This window comes from Branchiostoma belcheri, unplaced genomic scaffold, assembly GCF_001625305.1.
Source record: "Branchiostoma belcheri isolate BF01 breed outbred unplaced genomic scaffold, Haploidv18h27 scaffold36, whole genome shotgun sequence".
Lineage (NCBI taxonomy): Eukaryota > Metazoa > Chordata > Leptocardii > Amphioxiformes > Branchiostomatidae > Branchiostoma > Branchiostoma belcheri.
Genome location: NW_017803976.1, coordinates 371520 through 391623, shown reverse-complemented (window position 1 = coordinate 391623; position 20104 = coordinate 371520). Strand labels below are relative to the sequence as shown.

The window sequence follows — 20104 nt, the reverse complement described above, 5'->3', positions numbered from 1 at the left end:
AACGTTACATCATTCTCCGTAAACATTACAACAACAGTTAGCACAACATATTAGATTCAAACTTTCAGTAGTACAGAGGGTTTTTGGTCAGCACTTTAGATTGTTGTTCCCCCAAGAATACTAAACCGAAAGCCTCACAATACTGTCAAAATGTAGTTGCAACAACGTAGTCAAGGCTTTATTTTTTTAACGTGCAATAGCGCACCTAGTAGGATATAAACGTACTGCAGGAATGAGAGCCAAATTCCATTGCATGACGGGAAGGAAAAAAGGTCACTTTTTGTGGGCGCCATGTTGGAGACCTTGTAGGAGGAGTTGTTATTTTTCCACCGAAATAAAACACAACTTTCCGCCGACATGGGGGCCGTGATGACCCACAATTACAAGGCCTACTGGTCAGAGGCGGACTACACTCCGAATCCTGAGAACATGCCGTCTTTTGACCCCAATTTCGGCTTCCAGGAGCCGAGAGAAGAACGAGGTAAAAATATGTTACACAAATAATTTTTATAAGGGTCATACTCGGTCATACTCTAAAGGTTCGTTCAGGACTAAAGCCTAAAAAGCCTAAAGGACTTGAGGGAAGTATATTGGAATTTGTATAACCATACACACCCCCTATTAAACCAAAGCTAACTAACTAGCACTAACAACTTGCTAGCTTTTATTTGTAAGTTTGTCATTTTGCCAGGCTATTTCCAAATTATTGAAGTACTGTAGAAAAGTTGTCATGAGTAACTTATTAAAGGCATACAGAGTACAAGTAGATAAAAAGAGTTTTTTGCCTTTTATAACGTATGACATCTGCTGTGAAAATAATATGTCAGATGTCATCATTTTGTGTGACGTGTACTATAAATCAATTACTAAGTATTTCTGTAATGGTATAGCCGCCCTTCGGCCGCTAACACACCAGCTTTTGTGCAGTGTTGTAGATTACAAAGCATAAAACAAAATGAATTTACTGTAGTAGAAGATCATGTAGGAACAGAGTACATGTAGTCATCCTTACATCTATAGATTAAAACAACAATGAATTACATCTCACTTTCCTCCAACACAGTGATGGTAGCTACACAGAAGGAAATGGCGGACGCGAGGGTACCGATGAAACTACGGGACTACTGCGCCCACAAGTACATGGCCTGGATGATGTGTCGACGTGACCACATGCCCAACATTTGGGCCTGCAAACACGAGAGGCACGAGTGGGACCAGTGTGAATTTGACGAGTGAGTTGTGTATGAAACGGAAGTTATTCTGAAGGCATGTTTTAAGTTAAGGGTTTTCATTTGAAGTTTTGTTGATGTGATGGTTTCTGACTTAACCCTTGTCCCGCTGGCATTCCTGGCACAATATTTTTCAATAATTTCATGTCTTAATTAGATCATAGGCCCCAAAACTTTTTTGCTCTGCAGTGGCATAGTTACTTCCTGTGCATGTGCGTTGTGTTTCGCTTCTGTGTGATGCGTTGCACGAGAAATACCCCCAAATCGTACCTACACAAGGTGTTATATAGATGGTACTGTATGTGCAGAACAACAATGGTTAAGGACCTAAAATTGTCACTTTGATCAGTCTCCAAGCAGACGTCGGGTTGCTTGAAGGTTTTACATTTTAGGTAAGGCCACACCAATTTAATTTCTTGGTTAACGGATTTTTCTACAAAAATAATGGAGCGGGCGGGCGAAAGAAAAATAAAAATAAAAACAGGCCTAGGCATCCTATTATGGCCCAAAATGGTACGATAAGAGCCATGAAGTCAACACACCAGGCTGGTTCAAAATTTTGACAATGAATTTTGAACTTTTAATGATACCACTGCGTTGAAAGATGGAATGATTTTAACAAGAAGTATGAAAAGGATTGTTTTCAACTGTTCAGGGCAAAATGTGAGCATTTTGCAGTTGATTCTGAATTTTTATTTTTATTTGCAAATCAGAAAAAAATGAAGCGGCGAATTCGTTAACCAAGAAATTAAATTGGTGTGGCCTAACGGTATCTTGTAAAACCTTGGCCATATGCCTGGTATTATTGCCTGGTCTTTTGACCAACCAGTCACATTTGCTTTTACCTGTTTTTCAGTTGGGTACATCGCATGAAGGAGTGGGAAAGGGAACGTCGGCTACTGAAGCGGAAGCAACTGAAGAAAAGACTGGAAGCAGAGGAAGAATGATGAAGACATCTGCTCTATTCAGACATCTCTCTCCCCATTCTTTATGATACATCATTCAATACAGAAGATTCTTTATTTGCTATGTGTAACACATCATTCTCCATACACAACAATTGCATCTAGGAAGTCTTGTCCAATATTTTATCAAATGATTTAGACATGTTAGATACATACCCATTCCCTCTCAAAAGAAAAATTAAATCTTCATGGAACAACAATTCTTTTTGTTTACTGAGTATGACACATTGAACTGTAGTTCTGAAGTAGCTGTGTGCCTCAGTTGTTGATATGCAGGTAAAGTGACATTGGTTTTGATCGCTCATTTACCTGTTCATGTACAGTACAATTACAAAGTATGGTGTGTGGAGTAAACACAATAAAACACTATAGAAATGAGTGTGGTCTTGGTTTGGTTTCCTTGTTAATGCCCACGATCATGATATTGATCATTCTGGCATGCTCATTTTCACCTGAGTGAAGTGAGGAAATTCGTGTAAAATGCCTTTTCCAAGGGCACAAGATCAGTGACAAGGTAGTGTTCGAACCCGGGACCTCTTGGTTCCGAGCCGAACACACTACCGGTACCCCACACGACCCCTTGTTATCTATGATATGTTTATTGACAGCTTAGAGCAAGCTAGAATAGAGCTAAAGACATCAAGTTCATTCATAGTTGAACAGAAGATGATAGAGGAAAATACGAGCATATATTTCCCTTGCAACAGCCTGTATTTGAGTTCTGAGCCATAGAACAAAAATTTAAGCTTCCAATCTTCTACAGAAAATATTGAAGAAAGCATGGAATGTGGTTTATTCCACCATACAAATATAGACTGGCATTTCCATCTTTTTTACAAGAAATGCATTTTTACTTTCCCCCTCAAGAACATTCAGAATGGAATGAGGGCCTGCAAGGGGGGTAGTGATTACGAATTACGCAAAATTTTCGCCGCATATTACGAATTACGTTAAAGTCTCAGAGGTGATTACGACTTTACGATTTGCGGCTAATGTCCAATTACGAATTACGTTGATTTTTGCGGAGGCTGCCTACGAATTACGAAGTCTAAAACGGCCTGATTACGCCTTACGAAAAAGGGCTTGCAGGCCCTCTGGAATCGACCTCCACTGTTGCTGTGGATCTATCCATTAGATAATGGGGGTGGTTTTCATTGTTTCTCGGGTCTTTCTTCATCTTGTACACGTAAAACACTACATAATTTCTGATTCAAAATAGTTTAAAGTAGCCAAATACTATGTTACCGTAGTTTTATGTACATTGGGGCCATTAGTACATGTTTATAAAGATAGAGAAAAGACTACATCATTTGAATGCCCCTTCTGATGGAAGTGAGACAATCCATGGCTACTGGCGGTCTGCAGACGAATTTTGAGGAGATCTAGACCAAGCGAAGCAAACGTTCCCACTCATTCCCGAGCTTGCCTGCGGTTATACAGGTAAGCACAACGTTGTTGGAAGCTGTGAGAGCTTGTTTGTATTTAGTAGCGTTGCTTTGATATGTGAAATTATTTGACCCCGATCCAAAAGTCTGTGGTTTCTGGCGGGATCTCCTTTGTATAACGGTCCCTCGCACCATCTCCTTCTATATATATAAACTCCAAGCTCGCACTGAAGGCTAAAAAATTTGAAGACATTAATTCGTTCCCTCGGGGTGGTTAGGTCGTGGTGCGTTTTGATATGCACGAAAAAGATGTTTGTGTGCTTGGATACGTGTTCACTAGCGTCGACCCGACCAACCTTTGACCCACAGCGGCACGGGTTCGCGGAAAAGGCTGGGTAGCCTGCAGGCTAGCCTGGCAGGCTTTTGGGTTTACGGAAAAGGTGGGCAGGGCTAGGGATACTTTCCAGTGTTTTCAATTACTCTTGAATCGGGCTTATTTTGCTGGTAGTCTTATATGTAGCTATATATAGCTGTATGAGGGCTACATATAACGTATACCAGCAAAAATATGTAACGTTATGTCGGATTCAAGATAATATTAAAACCATGCGAAATACTAAATGTTCAAGTTGTGACAGTGCAGTTGGGTTCAAGTACACCACTAACTGATCCATTTCAATGGGTCTAGACCTTTTGGCATAGTGGTTAGCGTGCTGGTGGGGTGAGCTGGCTGCACGGGTTTGGCGTGGGTTCAATTCTCGGCGTCCTGGGAGTCAGGTGTTTTCCTGTTTCTACTCGCTCTTAACTGTTTCAAATTTAAATTTAATAATTTATAAGATATGCTGATGAACTAAAACAAACAGTATTTTGCTCATTGCTGTGTATGTAAGGATAATGATCACCTAAACCTCAAGTATTTTAATACTTGAGGTTATGATGATTAAAATCATCATCTTTTCTAAATGTTAAATGCTAAATATTCTTTTGGATCTTTCCCCAATTTCCCATAGCAGCGATGACGACTGTCCTGCATGATGCTGCTGACTATTACACCTGGATGGTGGAAAATGGAGGTATGCAAATAATTAATATTGTTTGATAGCAAATAATTGCTTGAGCCGATGTTTGAAATATTGATTGAAATACATTTGTATAGATTATGATTCTGATAATTGTCAGTTAACAAACAATGAAATGAAATGGTGGAACTCAAAGCTTTAAGTTTAAATTAAATAGATATATTTTCTGATTTTCTCCTTTTCTTTACACCAAAAAATTTCAGATCCACGCACAGATCCATGGTTCCTGGTGTACAGCCCCCTCCCTATCTTTGTTCTGTTTGTCCTGTATGTACTACTCTGTGTCTATGGGCCAAGGGTCATGGAGAAGAGACAACCCTTCAACCTCAAGACCATCATCATTCCATACAACTTTGCCCTAGTGGGTTTGTCTGCGTACATGTTTTATGAGGTAAGTATAACATGATATTTAGATGTAATGTTTAGTTATGATTGTGACAACACGCTCTGTCTATTCTCCGGTCATCCTTCTACCTCTTGGTAGGATTCCAACGAGTTAACACCAACCACAATGCCCTAATCTCCTGGTTTATTCTTCAGTCACTCAACAGACCTTCTTCAGGCTCAGAAGGTTCTTTTTCTACTCCTTTATTCATGTGCCCATATGTTAATTAGGGCTTCTATTCTTCTAAGTTCTAAACTATCTAACATGTATACATGTTACAATGATCACACTTATGCTAAACTTTAAACTGATTTTAGCAGATGACTTTTAGAACAGTTTTAGTATAAGAAGCATGTTGCACTGTATTTCTTCACGCTCACAGTTTTTCTTTACAGGTTTATATTACTGAATAGAAACACAGTATTACTGTATTACTGTGTGTTTTTTTCTTTCAAAATTGAACCTGTGGTCATTTTCACTCTACACTCTACATATTAAATAGTGTACACATTGATGTAAGGTACAATAATTCAGTTACGTCAAAAAACAGTTATTCAAGCAGTTAGATATGATTTTGGAAATGGTCAGACGTTTCAGGTAGCATACTAGTAATAAATCAGTATTTTTTTCTCTCTCGCAGTTTCTTGTGACAGCTTGGTTGTCTGGATACAGCCTAAAGTGCCAACCCGTGGACTATTCCACCAACGATCTTCCTATGAGGGTATATTAAAATCTCTTTATTTAATGTTGTAGTTCATCATTTATACACTGTACTATGGTACGCTTTGACTGTCTTAATTATCCTGGTTTGGTTATTTTATGATGAAAATGTTAACTTACTGATAATCTAATCTAATCTTTGTCTGTAGATGGCCAGAGTATGCTGGTGGTTTTTCTTCTCCAAGGTTATTGAGTTGATGGACACAGTAAGTTCACCACACTTTCTGCAATATTTTTTTTTCTCAGTCTAATAGCAATGTAATAATCTAATACTAGTATTTTTCTCAGTCAAGTTGCACTGTGAGAAAAAACAGTCAATTAATATTAATGGCATCTTCAACTCTTCATTCATAACTTCCTTGATGGAATCTTTTAACATGTATTGTATAAGTTGGAACACAAGTTGGATCACTAGAGATTGCCTAAGTCTAATATAAGAAAGAAAGAAAGAAGGAAGGAAGGAAGGAAGAAAAGAAGGAAAGAGAGAGAGAAAGAAAGAAAAAGAAAGAAAGAAAGAAAGAAAGAAAGAAAGAAAGAAAGAAAGAAAGAAAGAAAGAAAGAAAGAAAGAAAGAAAGAAAGAAAGAAAGAAAGAAAGAAAGAAAGAAAGAAAAAAGATAATCCCTACCTACCAAACCTAACTTTTTCAGGACTGAAACATGAGATTTTTCCCTAGACCTAAGTCTGTCCGTTACAGGTGTTCTTCATCATGCGGAAGAAGTCTAACCAGGTGACATTCCTGCATGTGTATCACCACTGCACCATGATCATCAACTGGTGGTTAGGGGTCAAGTATGTAGCCGGGGGACAACGTGAGTAACTCAGCATTATCTACTGTACAATGATTCAATGGCTAATGAGTCAAACGCTCTTCCTTGTTGCAACTGAGGCTCACTTGTGTTTCAAAGGTACGTAGCGGTGAGGCTCCTTCTTATAATCTTAATGACGTTTTCTTCACCCTAATGGAGAGAAGTATTGTTTTTGGCTTGTGTGTATGTATGTTTGTGTGTGTTTCTGTGATTCCCCATACATGTACACACAATGCAGTATTGCCAGGTCTAGACATCCTCAATCCTAATATTTTTCGGTTAGGACAGTAAGAGTTACAAAGCAGATTGCCTTGTTAGCCCTTTATTTGAAGTAATCTTGTATTATTGTAGCAAAAATAGCCTATGTCAAAAATGCTATGTATATAATATTGAGATACCACTCTTTTACTAATATGTTGATGACTCTTTTGTGTGTAACAAGTACCTTTTCCCCGCAGCCTTCTTCCTTGCCATGTTGAATTCTTTCATCCACACTGTCATGTACCTGTACTACGGCATGGCTGCCATCGGACCACACATGCAGAAGTACCTGTGGTGGAAGCGGTACCTTACCTCCATGCAGCTAGTAAGTACATAATGTACCACTGTTATTCTGTTCAATATTATTTGTTATAAAAAGCATGCTTTTAACCCTTGCCCTGCTGGCATGTTTTACACAATATTTTCATGTCATTCAATAATTTCATGTCTTAATTAGGTCATAGACCCCCGACTTTTTTTTGCCCTGTGGTGGCGTAGTTACTTCCGCATTTGTTGCGTTTCGCTGTGGTGTAATGCATTGCACGAGAAATAGCCCCAAATCGTACCTATACAGAGTTCTATATAGATGGTACTGTATGTGCAAAACTGCAAAACAACCGTTGTTTTGCAGTTTTGCACATACAGTACCATCTATGATTGTTGGGCTCCGCAGGACAAGGGTCAAGTCCTTTCAGTAAAAATATCATTTGTACTAGAACTTATGATAATGAAACTTTGTGTTTTGTGATTATATTAAAGCTAATCTTCTAACCTCTAAGATTTCACAATTTCAAAAGACTGTTGTGGCTAATTTATGAGATACTACATCAGCCGATAGAAAGATAAATTTGATAATTATATTGTGATAAAAAACCTAATAGTTGCATCATGTTTTTATCCTTCAGAATTCATGTAAAATGGTCAAATTTGGTGTGTTTTGTTCTCCAGATGCAGTTTGTAGCCATCCTGACCCACACGACCGTGAACTTCTTCTCAGACTGTGATTTCCCACAGGGTTTCAACATTGCTGTCATGGCCTACATGGTGTCACTCATTATTCTCTTTGGCAACTTCTATTACCAGGTAAGACAAGGTCAAACAAGACTGGCAATGAAAACATACATTGCCATGGCGACGGTGGTTGCTGTTAGGGTTATTGTTTGCATGGCACTGCCATCATTTCATGATTTTGAGGAAGACTTGGTACCTGTTAAGTCTAGACAGATACAGTGCACTCCCCCCCTGAGTGTATAGTGAACGAGCCCCGGGGTCACAGAAAGTAGGGCCATTTGGGGCAGAGAGGTCTTCCCAAGGGTTTCTAGGAATGTGGGCATAGATGTGGGTCAGAGACATGCCTGTGGACAAAATGCCTGTACCATTCCTAGAAGTCTTGCAAACTGCACAGAATACTGTACCATTAGGCTCCTCCCTGAGACGTCACCAAAAAAGATAACAGCCACAATATTGAAGGAGGGGTTCATTCACAGGACATGTTTCAAAGCTTGTTTGTTGACGTCATTGTAGTCCTTAGGAAGTGTCTTGTGTAAGGATATACCAAGTGCTTGTCTGTAATGTCTAATTTGATTCAGTCACTGATTCTATCTCAATTTTGGTTTCAGGAATATGTGAAGAGAGCCAGGCAGAAGAAGCAGTAAGCTGTGGGCATTTCATACTTGCAGAACTCTTTTAAACCTCAGTCCCATCTACCAGAGCCAAGTAATATTGCCATTTGAATGGATTCTTTGATTGTACATTTTTATTGTCATCTACTTCTCAGCATGAATTTGTTTCATCCCAGACCTCCAAAATTTCATCAAGCTATGATAGATAAATTAATCATGCCAGATATAGAGATTACGTAAGTCAAATGTCTAGTTTTCCGTAGCAGATACTAGTAGCATCATGAATAAGCCACAGTTAGGGGCATGTAATTATTCCAAATTAAAGTGGTTTCATAATTTGATGGTCTTATGATTGTATTTTACCTACTGATGTTGCTACTATTTAAAAAAAAAACTATGAATGATGGTGCATTTTGTGAAAGTTTGAGATTGTTCATAATACAATTTTGGATATCAGTTATAATTCCGTGTGTTTTATACTACTGTATAAAACTGATGCAGATAAACTGAATAAATTATTATAGATTTTAAATTCTTAAGTTGTTGTGTTATATGTCAACTTGTCTGCCATTGACCAGGGATGCTTATTACTTAAAGTGAAAAACACACCATGTCACTGAAATAGACCATTTATTGATGTCTTATATTGCTATTTACTCACACAATTTATACAACTTTTTAGGCTTCCACGGAAGACTGAATACTCCATATTCTGTAATCTGTATGCTTAAAACAACCATTGAGAACCTTCACAAGTATATACAGTTAGTGCTAATCTCTTTTTCAGACATATATACACATTTTGTTCAAACAATCAGTGACAAGTGCTTTAAATTATGATACAGTCAAGTATGCTGTTAACTTCACATGGTGCATAGAATTCGGGCACTATATACAAATACAAATTGGCTGGAATTCATTATATATCTGTGTTGAACTATGGCATGCTTCGTCTGAATTGCCTCAAGCATAACTGCTACTTCAATTTGTTAAGAACCATCAGCATGTTTTATATATGATGATGAGGACAAAACATTCAGCATGAGAGACTGTGCTACATATCACTTCTCAGGCTCAGGAGAGGCTGGTTTTCCCTCACCCTCCTGTGTAGCCTTGTCTTCCATAACCTTGTCTTCTGTAGCAGAGCTAGGCTGACCGTGCATGGCCATCACACCCTCCCCCTCTTTATGCACCACTTTGTGCGCTGCTAGGAGATGTTTCCTCTGCTGAGTCTTGACCTTCTCTCGCGTGGTCTGCTTCTGAACCTCTGGTAGCAGGAAGGAGTGGACCAGCTCGGACACGATCTCCTCTGATTGCAGCTTGGTGCGGCTCTCTTCGATCTCGTACGCGATGTCGTTGATTTGCTCGGCCTTGCGCTGGACCTCCTCGCGGGCTTGCCTCTCTGCGGTGGCGTCCACGGACCCGATGATGATGTCCTGGAGGTAGGTGTCGACGGTTTCCTGGTGAACGCCGATCACCTGCTTGAAGATCTCGTCTTCCTCGCGGCGGCGACGCTCCTCGACCTGGCGACGCCCGCTTTCCTCTGCCTCGCGGATCCTGCGCTGGCGTTCTGCCAGCATGGAGAAGGCGTGGATGCGGCGCTCCTCCTGAAGACGGATGAGCTCCTTGCTGAGGAAGTCCAGCATGTCACCGATAGCTGCGCCCTCCAGGTCTGCCAGACCCTCGTCAATGTTGGACTCCTTGTGCTGGTGCATCTGCCTTTGGCGCTGAAAATAACAGAACAAGATATCAAACATTTGTACCTAAAATACTAACAACAACATCCATCACATACACACATGATTCTGAAATAAGAGACAACTGATCATGAAGGTCCTTGTATCTTATTTTCAAACAATAGATGATAAAGATATAATTTTTCAAAATATGCAATGCAGTCACATTTTGTTGTTTTTCTGTTTTGCTTTTTCGTTTAAAGTACTAGTATTTGTTTGCTTTTTACACAAACAATTCTTTCTATTTGACACAGATAACAGAAACATGGGTCTGAAGTACAGTATTTACACAAACATTTTTTTTTCATTAACTCCTTCCTAACCCAATAGATTGTTCTTATTACCTGTAGTGTAAGGATGGCCTCCTTCTCAGACTTCTTCATCTGCTGCTGCGCCTCCTGGAGGGCGTGTGTAGACTGCAGCTCCAGGATCAGCTCACGCCTCTTCTCCTTACCCTCAAACATCATGTTCTGTAAAACACAACAAAAAATCAGTTACAGTACTTTAGACTTCTGAAAGAGGAAATTTCTACATCCTAGTAGTTAAAACTTAGACATTACTATCTCTTCTTGGTCATCTTGCGGATGGTCTTGCCAATGGGGAAGAATGTATAGAGGAAAGGGATGATTTTTTCTTACATTTTTGAAGTAACCTGGGTGCAATCCAATGTGCAATGGGGCTCCTTGCACTCGGCATCCAGGCTAGCACAATGAGATTGTTAAAGTAGATTTTTCTCCTATCAAAGCAAGATAATGTCTACAACATAGAATCTATAATAGAGTGTCAAAAGTTGGCACTGACCTGGACAGCCTTGCCCCGGATGAGTTTCTGCAGGAAGATGACAGCCAGCTCCTGATCTTCCTCCTCCTGTGATGGCACCTCCACTGACGGAGTCGGCGGGCGGGGGATGGGCTTCTCGATCTTCTGCAGGAACCGCAGGGGTTTGGGCGCCTCGTCTCCCTTCAGCTTGTTCTTCTGCATCTCCTCGTAGATTTCAGCGAGCTCCTTCTCGCGCCTGTTCTTCCTCTTGACATAGCCGTCCTTCCCCACGACGCTGCGCTGTTTGGGGGCTCTGATTCGCGGCTGGGTCACAAAGTCTGGTAGCGAGCCCTCCAACTCGAGGAGACCCTCGTATGTCGTTAAATGGCGACTCTTCACGACGTACTGCTCCGACCCCCTGTCCAGGAACACGCCAACTCTGGAGATGGGGGCGTACGTCTGAGAGGCGTGGTTCGAGTAGTCGTGGGTGATGTCTCGACGCTCCACCTTCCCTTCTACGTTAAGGCGCTTCTTGGTCAGCTTACGGATGGTCTTGATGTGCTCTCGCCTGATCCTTGTCACCTTGTCTTCTTTGTGCTGCTGCTTCTTGGTCCAGAGCCGGTCCAGTCGCTTGGTGGTCAGCTCACGGTGGTTCTGTTCTCGCTGCTGCAGCAACTTCTTAAGGACTTCCAGGCGGGCTTCTTGTAACTTCTCGATCTCTGCCTCCCGTATGGCCCACTCTTTTCTCTCCTGCTCGTCCATCATCTTCCTCCTCTTATCCAGCTGGGACACGTCATTTAAGGGTGGGAGTGTCGCCTCCCATGCTCGCTTCGCTCGTGCTCGTTCGATCATCTCTACCTCGGCCAGACCCGCGGGGAGACCGCGCCCAAAGGTGAGCGTGGCCAAGGTGAGAAGCTCAGGAGCAGATCCAGGACGGACCACATACTCAGGGGAGTAGGGCTCGGTCTGAGTCTCACTGTCCCTGTAGTCAGTCTGTATTGCCACCGTGCGAGTCATGGGGGTGGGGCCGGGCAGCTTGTTGGGACTCCGGAGGGGCGAGGGGGTCGACTTTGTTGGTGGCAAGCAGCACATCAGGCGGGACTTGTTGTAGGAAGGGGATGATGGGGCGACGGAAGTACTGATACCTGTTCCGTCCGGACACCTCTGCATCGGGATAGCTGACCTGTGGGATCTGGACACTCGGGTCGTAGTTGAAGGTGGTGTACCTGACAAGTGCCTCCCGCGCCTGGTCTGCGTACCCCCGCCACTGCCTGTTGATGTACGCCGGTACGGGGTCGGTGGGCCTCCCAGACGGACAGAGAAGCGAGGGTGATGTCGCAGGCTGCTGAACATCGTGTTGTATTCGGGCACACGTTTGATGCGGTCGACGCTGGTGTGCGCCTTGAAGGTAGCCCGGGCATGATCGCGATCACTCGACACAGAAAACAGCGGATCGTACAGGTAATCGTGGGTCCTGGACGGGTTGGACGCCGCCTTATTAATCGTCTGAGTCACCGACATTTTGTCGTAGACTTGAACGATCCGGTTAAAACGCTAGAAAACTCAAAACTCGTCTTCTTTTCCTTGCAATGTTTCTAAACAACGATCTCTCAATGGAACATGGAGAGGACGTATTTATCCTGCAGCAACCTCGCTCCCATGGAGACCGGGCATGCGCAAAAGGCTCTGACGTAGCCCTTTCTTTTGGCGTGTGATTGGTGGAAATGCTTCAATTTTTCCTGACATTCTGGATTAAAGCCAATCAATGGAGAAATATTTACTTCAAACCACCAATCGTCTTTCTACCTTTCTAGATTATGGCCAATCACGCTAGAGTATGCTTTAGACGTACGGAACACGCCAGGTGGGCAAGACAAAGTCGCGTGCAAGGAACGTTTCGAAGCACCAAAGTTGTATTTTGGGCCACGTTACGCCCTAAAACGTGACGATTTTAGCTCCGAAAGGTTTGTAAAAGAAGCAGAGGGACGCCATGGTCAAGCTTACACCGGAGTTAATCGCGCAGTCGGCGCAGTATGTCAACGCCGTCAGGGAGTACGAGCTCGATCTCAGAGGTGTGCATGTCAAAAGTTTTTTCCCGCGCATGCAACAAAATTTGATGAGATTTTGGTGCTTGTTCTAAGTCCCTGCTAACAAACAATTGTAGAATATGAATCTTTGATCTCTTCATATTGATGCCAGCCATATTTTGCTGTATCTTGTACGATAATTTTGAAAAATTGGCATATACTGTGCTGTGGGGGGGGGGGCTGTTGTTTTGGGCTTGATAACGTTATGATAATTTTCAGACAAAAAGGATATGAGACCATGATTTTTTACCTCCATGCTGACACAGCGAGTATGTTGTCAACGTTTCCATCTTTCCTCCAGGTTACAAGATTCCTGTGTTGGAGAATCTCGGAGCAACTCTGGTGAGTAGATGAATATGTAAATGATGAACAACAAGAAACTAACAAAATTATGAGTAGAATATTAACGTTAACGGGAGGGGTCCTAATTCCGACCTATGTTCCATGCAAACGCACATACCTTTGGTAATGGTTTGTCTCACCAAAAACCCGCCTAACACGAGCTATAATATTTACAGATAAAGATAACAACGATTAAAGCTAAATAGCTGTGTATTTCACTTTAGTGTGGCGCCTTGCACCCAAGCGTAATGGTTCGCGAAACTTACGGCAGGTTTTTCGTCATTCTGCCGGTGGAACGTTCTATCGCAAAAGGGGTGCCCTAATTCCGACCTAGTATCTAACAAAGGCCAATCTGAGGAGAGAGTTAGGTATCTAAAATACACAAATTATGACTAAAACAATCTATAACTATTTTTCTGTCCCAAACTTGCTTCTTTGTACCATTACGCTACTTGCTCCAAAGCGGCTGTTTCAAAATCAAAGCTGCGTTTTTTAACACGCTCGTCAACCCCCGAACAAGCGTCGAATTTATACAGATTTTTCAATCGTCTGTTATCGGAGCGTGCGAACTGGAACAAACTTTGTGAGAATACCGATATCAACACAGAAACTTTGTCCATTCTTGTGGTTATTTATAGGCACGTGCTCCCATGCATAGCGCGGCGACAAGGATTTTTCAAACTAGTACGGAATTAGGGGTAGGTCGGAATTAGGACACCCCCCGTTACCCTATAGTTTGTGCAAAAGTCAAGCTCAACACGACAAGGCAGATAACAATATATATTTAGATTTTTTATTCATTAATGATAATTGATGCTGGACCAGTGAGTGTATGAGTGTTATTAAGCCTGTTCAGACATATTTAAATCTATTATTAATATGGCATTATGCATCAAACTCTTTTGCACCACAAACCATCGAAAAAGCATAACACTTTGTCACAGTCTGACTTGACATCATCTTGTTTGCAGGACCAGTTTGACACCATTGACTTCTCAGACAATGAGATCAGGAAGCTGGAAGGTTTCCCCCTGCTGAAGAGGCTGCGCTCTCTGCTCATGAACAACAACAGGATCTGGTACGACTCAGGACTAACCGACTGATACCTTAGCAGGGTTCTCACCAGGATTTTTTTCACAGCGTAGGGCCGTAGGGGTCAGGTTGACTCGGGTACAAAAGGGCGGTGCAAGTTGCTCATTGAGGGGGTCCTGCAAGGGGGGGTCCCGACAACTCTCTACGCTGAATTCGGAAACTTCTCGATTACGCTTTACGATAAATTCCAAGTGGTCACAACGCATTCTGTAGAATTAAAACGGCGAATTACGCTGTACGCAAAATGCGCCAATTACGCTCTACGTCGAATTACGTAGAATTAAAACGGCCGATTGCGCTCTACGGAAAAGGGCTTGCGGGCCCCCATTGAGTTCCAAAATCTTGACCATAGTAGGGGATCTGGTATTCACCATTCTCCTGAAAAATTTTGAAACTCGTAACCCCGTGAGACAACATTTCTCACTTATTGAGGGACAGATTTTGTGATGTAAGGTTTTCCCTTTGTTATGGTTTCATTCTAAAGGTGTAATTTCATTATTTTTGAAAGATTTATGAAGGTTCTCCCCAAAAAAAACACCCCTAATGCCCTATGCAAAAGTTGTAGGGGGCTAAACCACAGCATAGGGGCCCCTATGCTCAAATAGCCTAGTGAGAACTATGCTTAGACAGTGCACCTCTACCAGTATCTTTTCAGGGTCTCTAAGTTCAGAAGTCACTACTGACAAGACGAAGTTCACGTTTTAATCTGTAGTGTTCCAGTTCTAAGTTTGACTGCATATTGGAGTTGATCACATGCTTTTTAACATTTAATCATTGTAGCATCAAAATTATTGAATTATCCAGAGTGACACTTCTCTATTGGCAGTATTTTGTATGTTTATAGATCATGATGTGAATGAGTATGTATGATAGCCTGCAATACCGGGCCAATCCTTGTGTACTAACATGTACCTCCTGTTGCTGATCTCCTACAGTCGTATTGCTGAGGGTCTGGAACAGAATCTGCCACGTTTACAGGAATTGATTTTGACCAATAATAATGTACAAGAACTGGTAAGCTGACAAGAACAGATACCCACTACACTTGATACTCCATGTCTGGTCACAGAAGTGATATCCTTCTAGTTTGAAACTGCAAAGTACATGTACATGTATACACTGCTTTTGGGTTACTCATAAAATCTATGTGTCTGTGCATACGTATGAAGCGAGAAAATTCCAATTCAAGCTTGAGTTTGGGACCTTTGTGCATATACAGTAAATTGTTTAACTCAAAGAAAGAAGTGAAACAAAAAAAAAACAAATAGATTAACAACTTTTAAGTTTTTTCTTTCAGCTAGAGTTAAGTTGTTGTTGCCAACTTGCCTTTTTCTTGGATGTACTTCCTCACATTTCTACTCTAGGGAGATTTGGATCCACTTGCAGCATTTAAGAACCTGTCACACCTGAGGTAAGTATGTTCATCAAATTCATTAGTGTGGAGTCTGGTTGTTTTTTTAGCCATAATAATTAATCCACTGTCCACTTGTTTAAGAGTAAGTGTCAGATTCACAAACTAGTGCAGTTATAGTCAGTTTTCTGTAACTCTGTAAATATAGAATACAACACGGGGTATTCCGTATCGGCCCGACCGCGGGTCGGATCGCGGGAGGGCCGGGACTGAGGGAGATGCGGAATACACCGTGTTGTATTTTATTTATGTCATACCCACCCAAGAAAACGCGCCTTTCAGTGCGAGATGAGCCAAAAGTTGGTGAACCTAAACCCTCAAATGCAACATCAGTTCCAACGTTCGGATTCTGTATTTGAATTTTCGAAAGTGGCGCACGCGGTTAGGGCGAAACGCGTTCGAATTGTGATATGGAAGCCATGGAGCCAGGGCCGTACCGTAAAGTACGGCCCGGTCCGGAACCCGTTATCGAACGTTATTGCGGCCCGGGTATGATATAAGGCAGTTGATATAAGGGGCATTATGTAATATTTTGGCCTTAAAACTGAAAATATTGTTGAGAACAAAACTTTCTCATGAGTGGGATATAGAATGACTTTTAGCATACAACAATTGCATCATTATTTTGTATTTATAGTGCTTGTGAACTGTGCAAAAACAAGGTGTGCAACAATGTGTAGATGTTGGCCATTTTTTTCTGCCACAGTTTGCTGAGAAACCCTGTAACCACCAAGGAACACTACAGGCTGTACGTCATCCACAAGATTCCCCAGCTCAGAGTACTGGACTTTCAGCGCATCCGACTCAGGGTTAGTGTTGAAACACAGCTTACAGTGTGGTCACATAAACTCTTAGTCATTTAGGTTGCTATACAATTTTGATACCAGATGGCATAAGGATATAAGATGGCCTTTTTCGTAAGGCCTAGGAAAAAAATGTTGTGTTTCCTGTTTTGGGGGGTGGACCCCTGCAAGATACATATTATAAATGTTTCAAGCTGATCAATCTTTTCTAGCTCTTATGATCGATCTGACACTTGTGTAATAGAACAGTTTTCCAACATTGACATTGAAAATATAAGTGTCCTGATGCCAATTTTAGTTTGATAAACTGTATTGTATAAGTTGGATAACAACTTGGATCACTAGAGATTGCCAAAGTCTAATAAAAGGCAAGTCTTACCTACCGACCCTACTTTCTTCAAGACTAAAACAGGAAACACATTGTTTTTTCCTATGCCTACCAAGACAACTGAATTTTGACTATCCCAAAAATTTCCCCATGAAGGTTCCTTGCTTCACATCTGCTTGACTTTCCTTCCAGGAGCGAGAGGCAGCGGAACGAACATTCAAGGGCAAGAAGGGAGAGAAGCTGGCCAGGGAGATAGGCAAGAAGTCCAAAACGTAGGTTATAAAGGTTGCTAATGATCTGTTGAATCACAAATTATCTATGGATCTCCAACATTGTCTGTAAAGGATTGCCCTGGAGTTTGAGTAGTGGTTGAAAACTTTTGAATACGCTTTTATGTAATTTTGATATAGTTGGGGTAAAAGTAAAAGGTAGTAAAGGTAGTCCCATACTATAGCCTTTTATAGGCTTTAGGAGCACATCAGCAGAATGTACTGCACCTGCGCGAACCCCGATTTTTCATGGACGTTTGGTCAACATCTCAACAACGTCGTCATTTGCAAACTACAGACAGGATGTTAACATTATTTGCGCGAATATGACCTAATATAAGATGTTCTGCCGAAGTTCTATGCATGATACATAACAGGCTTCGTGCAGGTGCAGTACGTTCTGACGACATGCTGGCTGTAGGGGCAGTGGGGTTCTGTAGGCATATGATAGTGTTGGGATATGGATCCCATCAGTGATCACTCTCCTTCAATAACCTTTTACCTCCCCAACTGAAGTCAGCTACCCATTTTAAACCTGAGGAAAATCATGTCGTCAAGTTCCTTTCCCAAGGACACAGCATCTTGCCAGGAATCAAACTGCTGACATCATGGTCTTGTGTCCACTAGCCTAAGAAACCATTCCTTGATGTTAAACTTAAAGCGATTATAGATGTGTAATGATAATGCTGCTAACATTGTCGAACATTTGTATGCAGGTTTACCCCAGGAGCCCCTATTGCTGGTGTGAAGAGAACAGGACCCTCACCCCAGGACGTGGAAGCTATCAAGGTAAAGAAGGGATCATGTTACAGTACCAGTTCTTCTTTGTGTTTCTGCCATGGCTCAAAATACCACCTGCATTGCATATGCAGGCTAGTACAGGTAAAATTGGAGCTGTGCAGGTATTTCTGATGTCTACCTGCGCTTAACCTGTACTGGTCCATGTGCTGGGTATATGCAGGTTAGTGCAGGTAAAATTGGGGCTGTGCAGGTATTTCTGATGTCCACCTGCACTGGGCCATGACATGACCAGCCTTAGACACTAGGGGGACACATGACCAGTGGTGGTCAAAAACTGATTTGCAGTCTTTAAAGTAGCATCATTGAAGACAGTAGAGAATGTAGTAAAATAAAAAATGGTGCCACTTGAATGATGTTTTTTGCAGTACCTTTCAATTTTTTGTAATCGACCCCTAGGCAAAGAAACTGTAGTGTAGGTAAAACCTGTCTGGTGCAGGTAATTTTGACTGCCTGCCTGAACCAGTGAAGGTATGCAGAAAAAAGCCCTGGAAAAGTCCCAAACATGCCCGAAAAGTGACAACCTTGATTTTTATATTTATATTTATTTATATACTGCTGCCATAAAACTTAATTACTGCTAGCATTGTAGACTATATATGCAAGATATCCTATTGTTGACCACTGAAGTGTATTTTCTGTTTTGTGATGTGATGTGCAGAAAGCCATAACTGAGGCCACATCACTGGAGGAAGTGGATCGTCTGCAGAGACTACTGCAGGCAGGACAGGTACCAGGCAAGGACTCCAAGAGACTTCCCAGAGCCGAAGGTAACAAAGTAGTAGTGCTGTGTACGGCCAGTTTGTTACAACTTGTTCCGGACATGTAAAAATATTTAGCTTCAAGTTAAAAAAAACTGAAGGTCTGGAAACAGTTCCAGACTATGAAAAAAATCATGTCACATTTCCCTTTTGATCTAAACCATCTGAAATCTTCAATAACCAAAAAATCTGTGCTGCCAAAACATTTGCGCCAGACCTGAACCTAAACCTCTGGACTTGAATCCAGAAATTGACTTACAAACTACAAACTAGACATTTTTAGAGATTAGACTTTTGAAATTACTAGTCTTTATGATATTTGTGTAGTTGTAGTGATTGTCTAATGAAATAGTGGTGAAATATTTTTGACATTGTTTACATTTTTATTTCCTATCGATTTTCAAAACTGATTTATACCAACTCGTCTTGTTTTCGTTATTTTTGCCATCCATCTTGTATCTACTATGTATTGCTTTTCTTTTGTTTCCTTCAATGTATTGTTTTTTATGTATTTGTTCATCTATGTTTGTGTCCAGTTGTCATTCTGTAGCTATGCCTATGCATTGTTGAACTGAAAATTTCTAAAACTGTCTTGTTGTTTTTGTTTCCAAAGGTGGAGTAGAGGAAGAAGAGGAAGACATGGAAATGGACATACAGAATGGAAAGTAGTCATCATTGATGACTCATCAAACTTCAAAGCTTTTTGTTTACTAACAATATAATATACGAGATGTAAACAGGCTACTTTGCTTAAGCAAAGGCATCAGTTTGATGAATATTTGTATACAAATTATTTTTCGAACACTTTTGACATGTACAAAGTTAGGTTTGTTCTTTTGTTTTCCTTGTTGATTTTAGTTCATTAACTACAACCTTTGGTATCCTTTCGGATGGATTTTCCTGATCATACCTATTTAGAACTAGTTTAACCAGTCGAATTTAAGCTCAAGTCAAGGCCTGTAACTAGTGTAAGGAAACTAGCCAGTCCATGCCTAAGTTATGTCAACAGTTTAAGGTAAACTGTGATGAAAAGGATACTTTTTTTCACAGTTTAAAGGTATTGATGAGCATGGCATTGTATATTCAGATACTTTGACTTTAGGGGGTAATGTAAAGTAATACTTATCATTTTCCTGGCTATCAGATGCGCCATCTTATAAAAAGATGGTCAACGGTAAACTGTAGGAGTATTTCTGGCTTAAATAAAGACATCAGATAAGATGCAAATGTCTTTTTTGTGCTGTTCATATGTTTGTTTACCTATC

The 20104-nt window shown here is 41.2% G+C and overlaps 4 protein-coding genes across 5 annotated transcripts; 3 read left to right on the top strand and 1 right to left on the bottom strand.

Annotated features, from left to right (window-relative positions):
- The first annotated feature begins 251 nt into the window (after positions 1–251).
- Positions 252–2547, top strand: LOC109476009 (NADH dehydrogenase [ubiquinone] 1 beta subcomplex subunit 7-like). The gene is made up of 3 exons (XM_019776814.1): positions 252–481; positions 1064–1232; positions 2086–2547. The coding sequence occupies exons 1-3, from the start codon at positions 358–360 to the stop codon at positions 2174–2176; spliced, it is 384 nt and encodes a 127-aa protein (XP_019632373.1). The 5' UTR covers positions 252–357; the 3' UTR covers positions 2177–2547.
- Positions 2548–3518: 971 nt separating this feature from the next.
- On the top strand, positions 3519–8543 carry LOC109476011 (elongation of very long chain fatty acids protein 4-like). Of its 2 annotated transcripts, none has more exons than XM_019776820.1 (9): positions 3519–3634; positions 4593–4652; positions 4862–5049; positions 5684–5764; positions 5913–5969; positions 6459–6573; positions 7029–7156; positions 7780–7914; positions 8451–8543. In XM_019776820.1, exons 2-9 carry the CDS (start codon positions 4595–4597, stop codon positions 8484–8486), a joined length of 798 nt encoding a protein of 265 aa, XP_019632379.1. In that variant the 5' UTR covers positions 3519–3634; positions 4593–4594; the 3' UTR covers positions 8487–8543. The 2 variants fall into 2 exon arrangements, with proteins under 2 accessions (XP_019632379.1, XP_019632378.1); XM_019776819.1 differs by having other exon boundaries at positions 4590–4652.
- A 920-nt stretch (positions 8544–9463) lies between these two features.
- LOC109476083 (protein MAATS1-like) lies at positions 9464–12654 on the bottom strand. The gene is given in 5 exon segments (XM_019776941.1): positions 9464–10180; positions 10534–10659; positions 10991–11977; positions 11979–12251; positions 12254–12654. Coding segments are annotated over 5 exon segments (2268 nt in total). The 5' UTR covers positions 12470–12654; the 3' UTR covers positions 9464–9514.
- A 122-nt stretch (positions 12655–12776) lies between these two features.
- On the top strand, positions 12777–20066 carry LOC109476084 (U2 small nuclear ribonucleoprotein A'-like). The gene is made up of 10 exons (XM_019776942.1): positions 12777–13020; positions 13337–13377; positions 14349–14455; positions 15405–15483; positions 15834–15880; positions 16587–16689; positions 17204–17283; positions 17997–18069; positions 18740–18848; positions 19453–20066. Exons 1-10 carry the CDS (start codon positions 12939–12941, stop codon positions 19506–19508), a joined length of 777 nt encoding a protein of 258 aa, XP_019632501.1. The 5' UTR covers positions 12777–12938; the 3' UTR covers positions 19509–20066.
- The last annotated feature ends 38 nt before the right edge of the window (positions 20067–20104 follow it).

Bases quoted from the DNA above. Each gene is read 5' to 3' on its own strand.
- LOC109476009 (XM_019776814.1), top strand. From the start codon at position 358: ATGGGGGCCGTGATGACCCACAATTACAAGGCCTACTGGTCAGAGGCG. The intron at 482-1,063 runs GTAAAAATATGT...CCTCCAACACAG, and splicing joins GGAGCCGAGAGAAGAACGAG to TGATGGTAGCTACACAGAAG. The intron at 1,233-2,085 runs GTGAGTTGTGTA...CCTGTTTTTCAG, and splicing joins GACCAGTGTGAATTTGACGA to TTGGGTACATCGCATGAAGG.
- LOC109476011 (XM_019776820.1), top strand. From the start codon at position 4,595: ATGACGACTGTCCTGCATGATGCTGCTGACTATTACACCTGGATGGTG. The intron at 5,050-5,683 runs GTAAGTATAACA...TCTCTCTCGCAG, and splicing joins CTGCGTACATGTTTTATGAG to TTTCTTGTGACAGCTTGGTT. The intron at 5,970-6,458 runs GTAAGTTCACCA...TGTCCGTTACAG, and splicing joins TTATTGAGTTGATGGACACA to GTGTTCTTCATCATGCGGAA.
- LOC109476084 (XM_019776942.1), top strand. From the start codon at position 12,939: ATGGTCAAGCTTACACCGGAGTTAATCGCGCAGTCGGCGCAGTATGTC. The intron at 15,484-15,833 runs GTAAGCTGACAA...TTTCTACTCTAG, and splicing joins ATAATAATGTACAAGAACTG to GGAGATTTGGATCCACTTGC. The intron at 17,284-17,996 runs GTAGGTTATAAA...ATTTGTATGCAG, and splicing joins ATAGGCAAGAAGTCCAAAAC to GTTTACCCCAGGAGCCCCTA.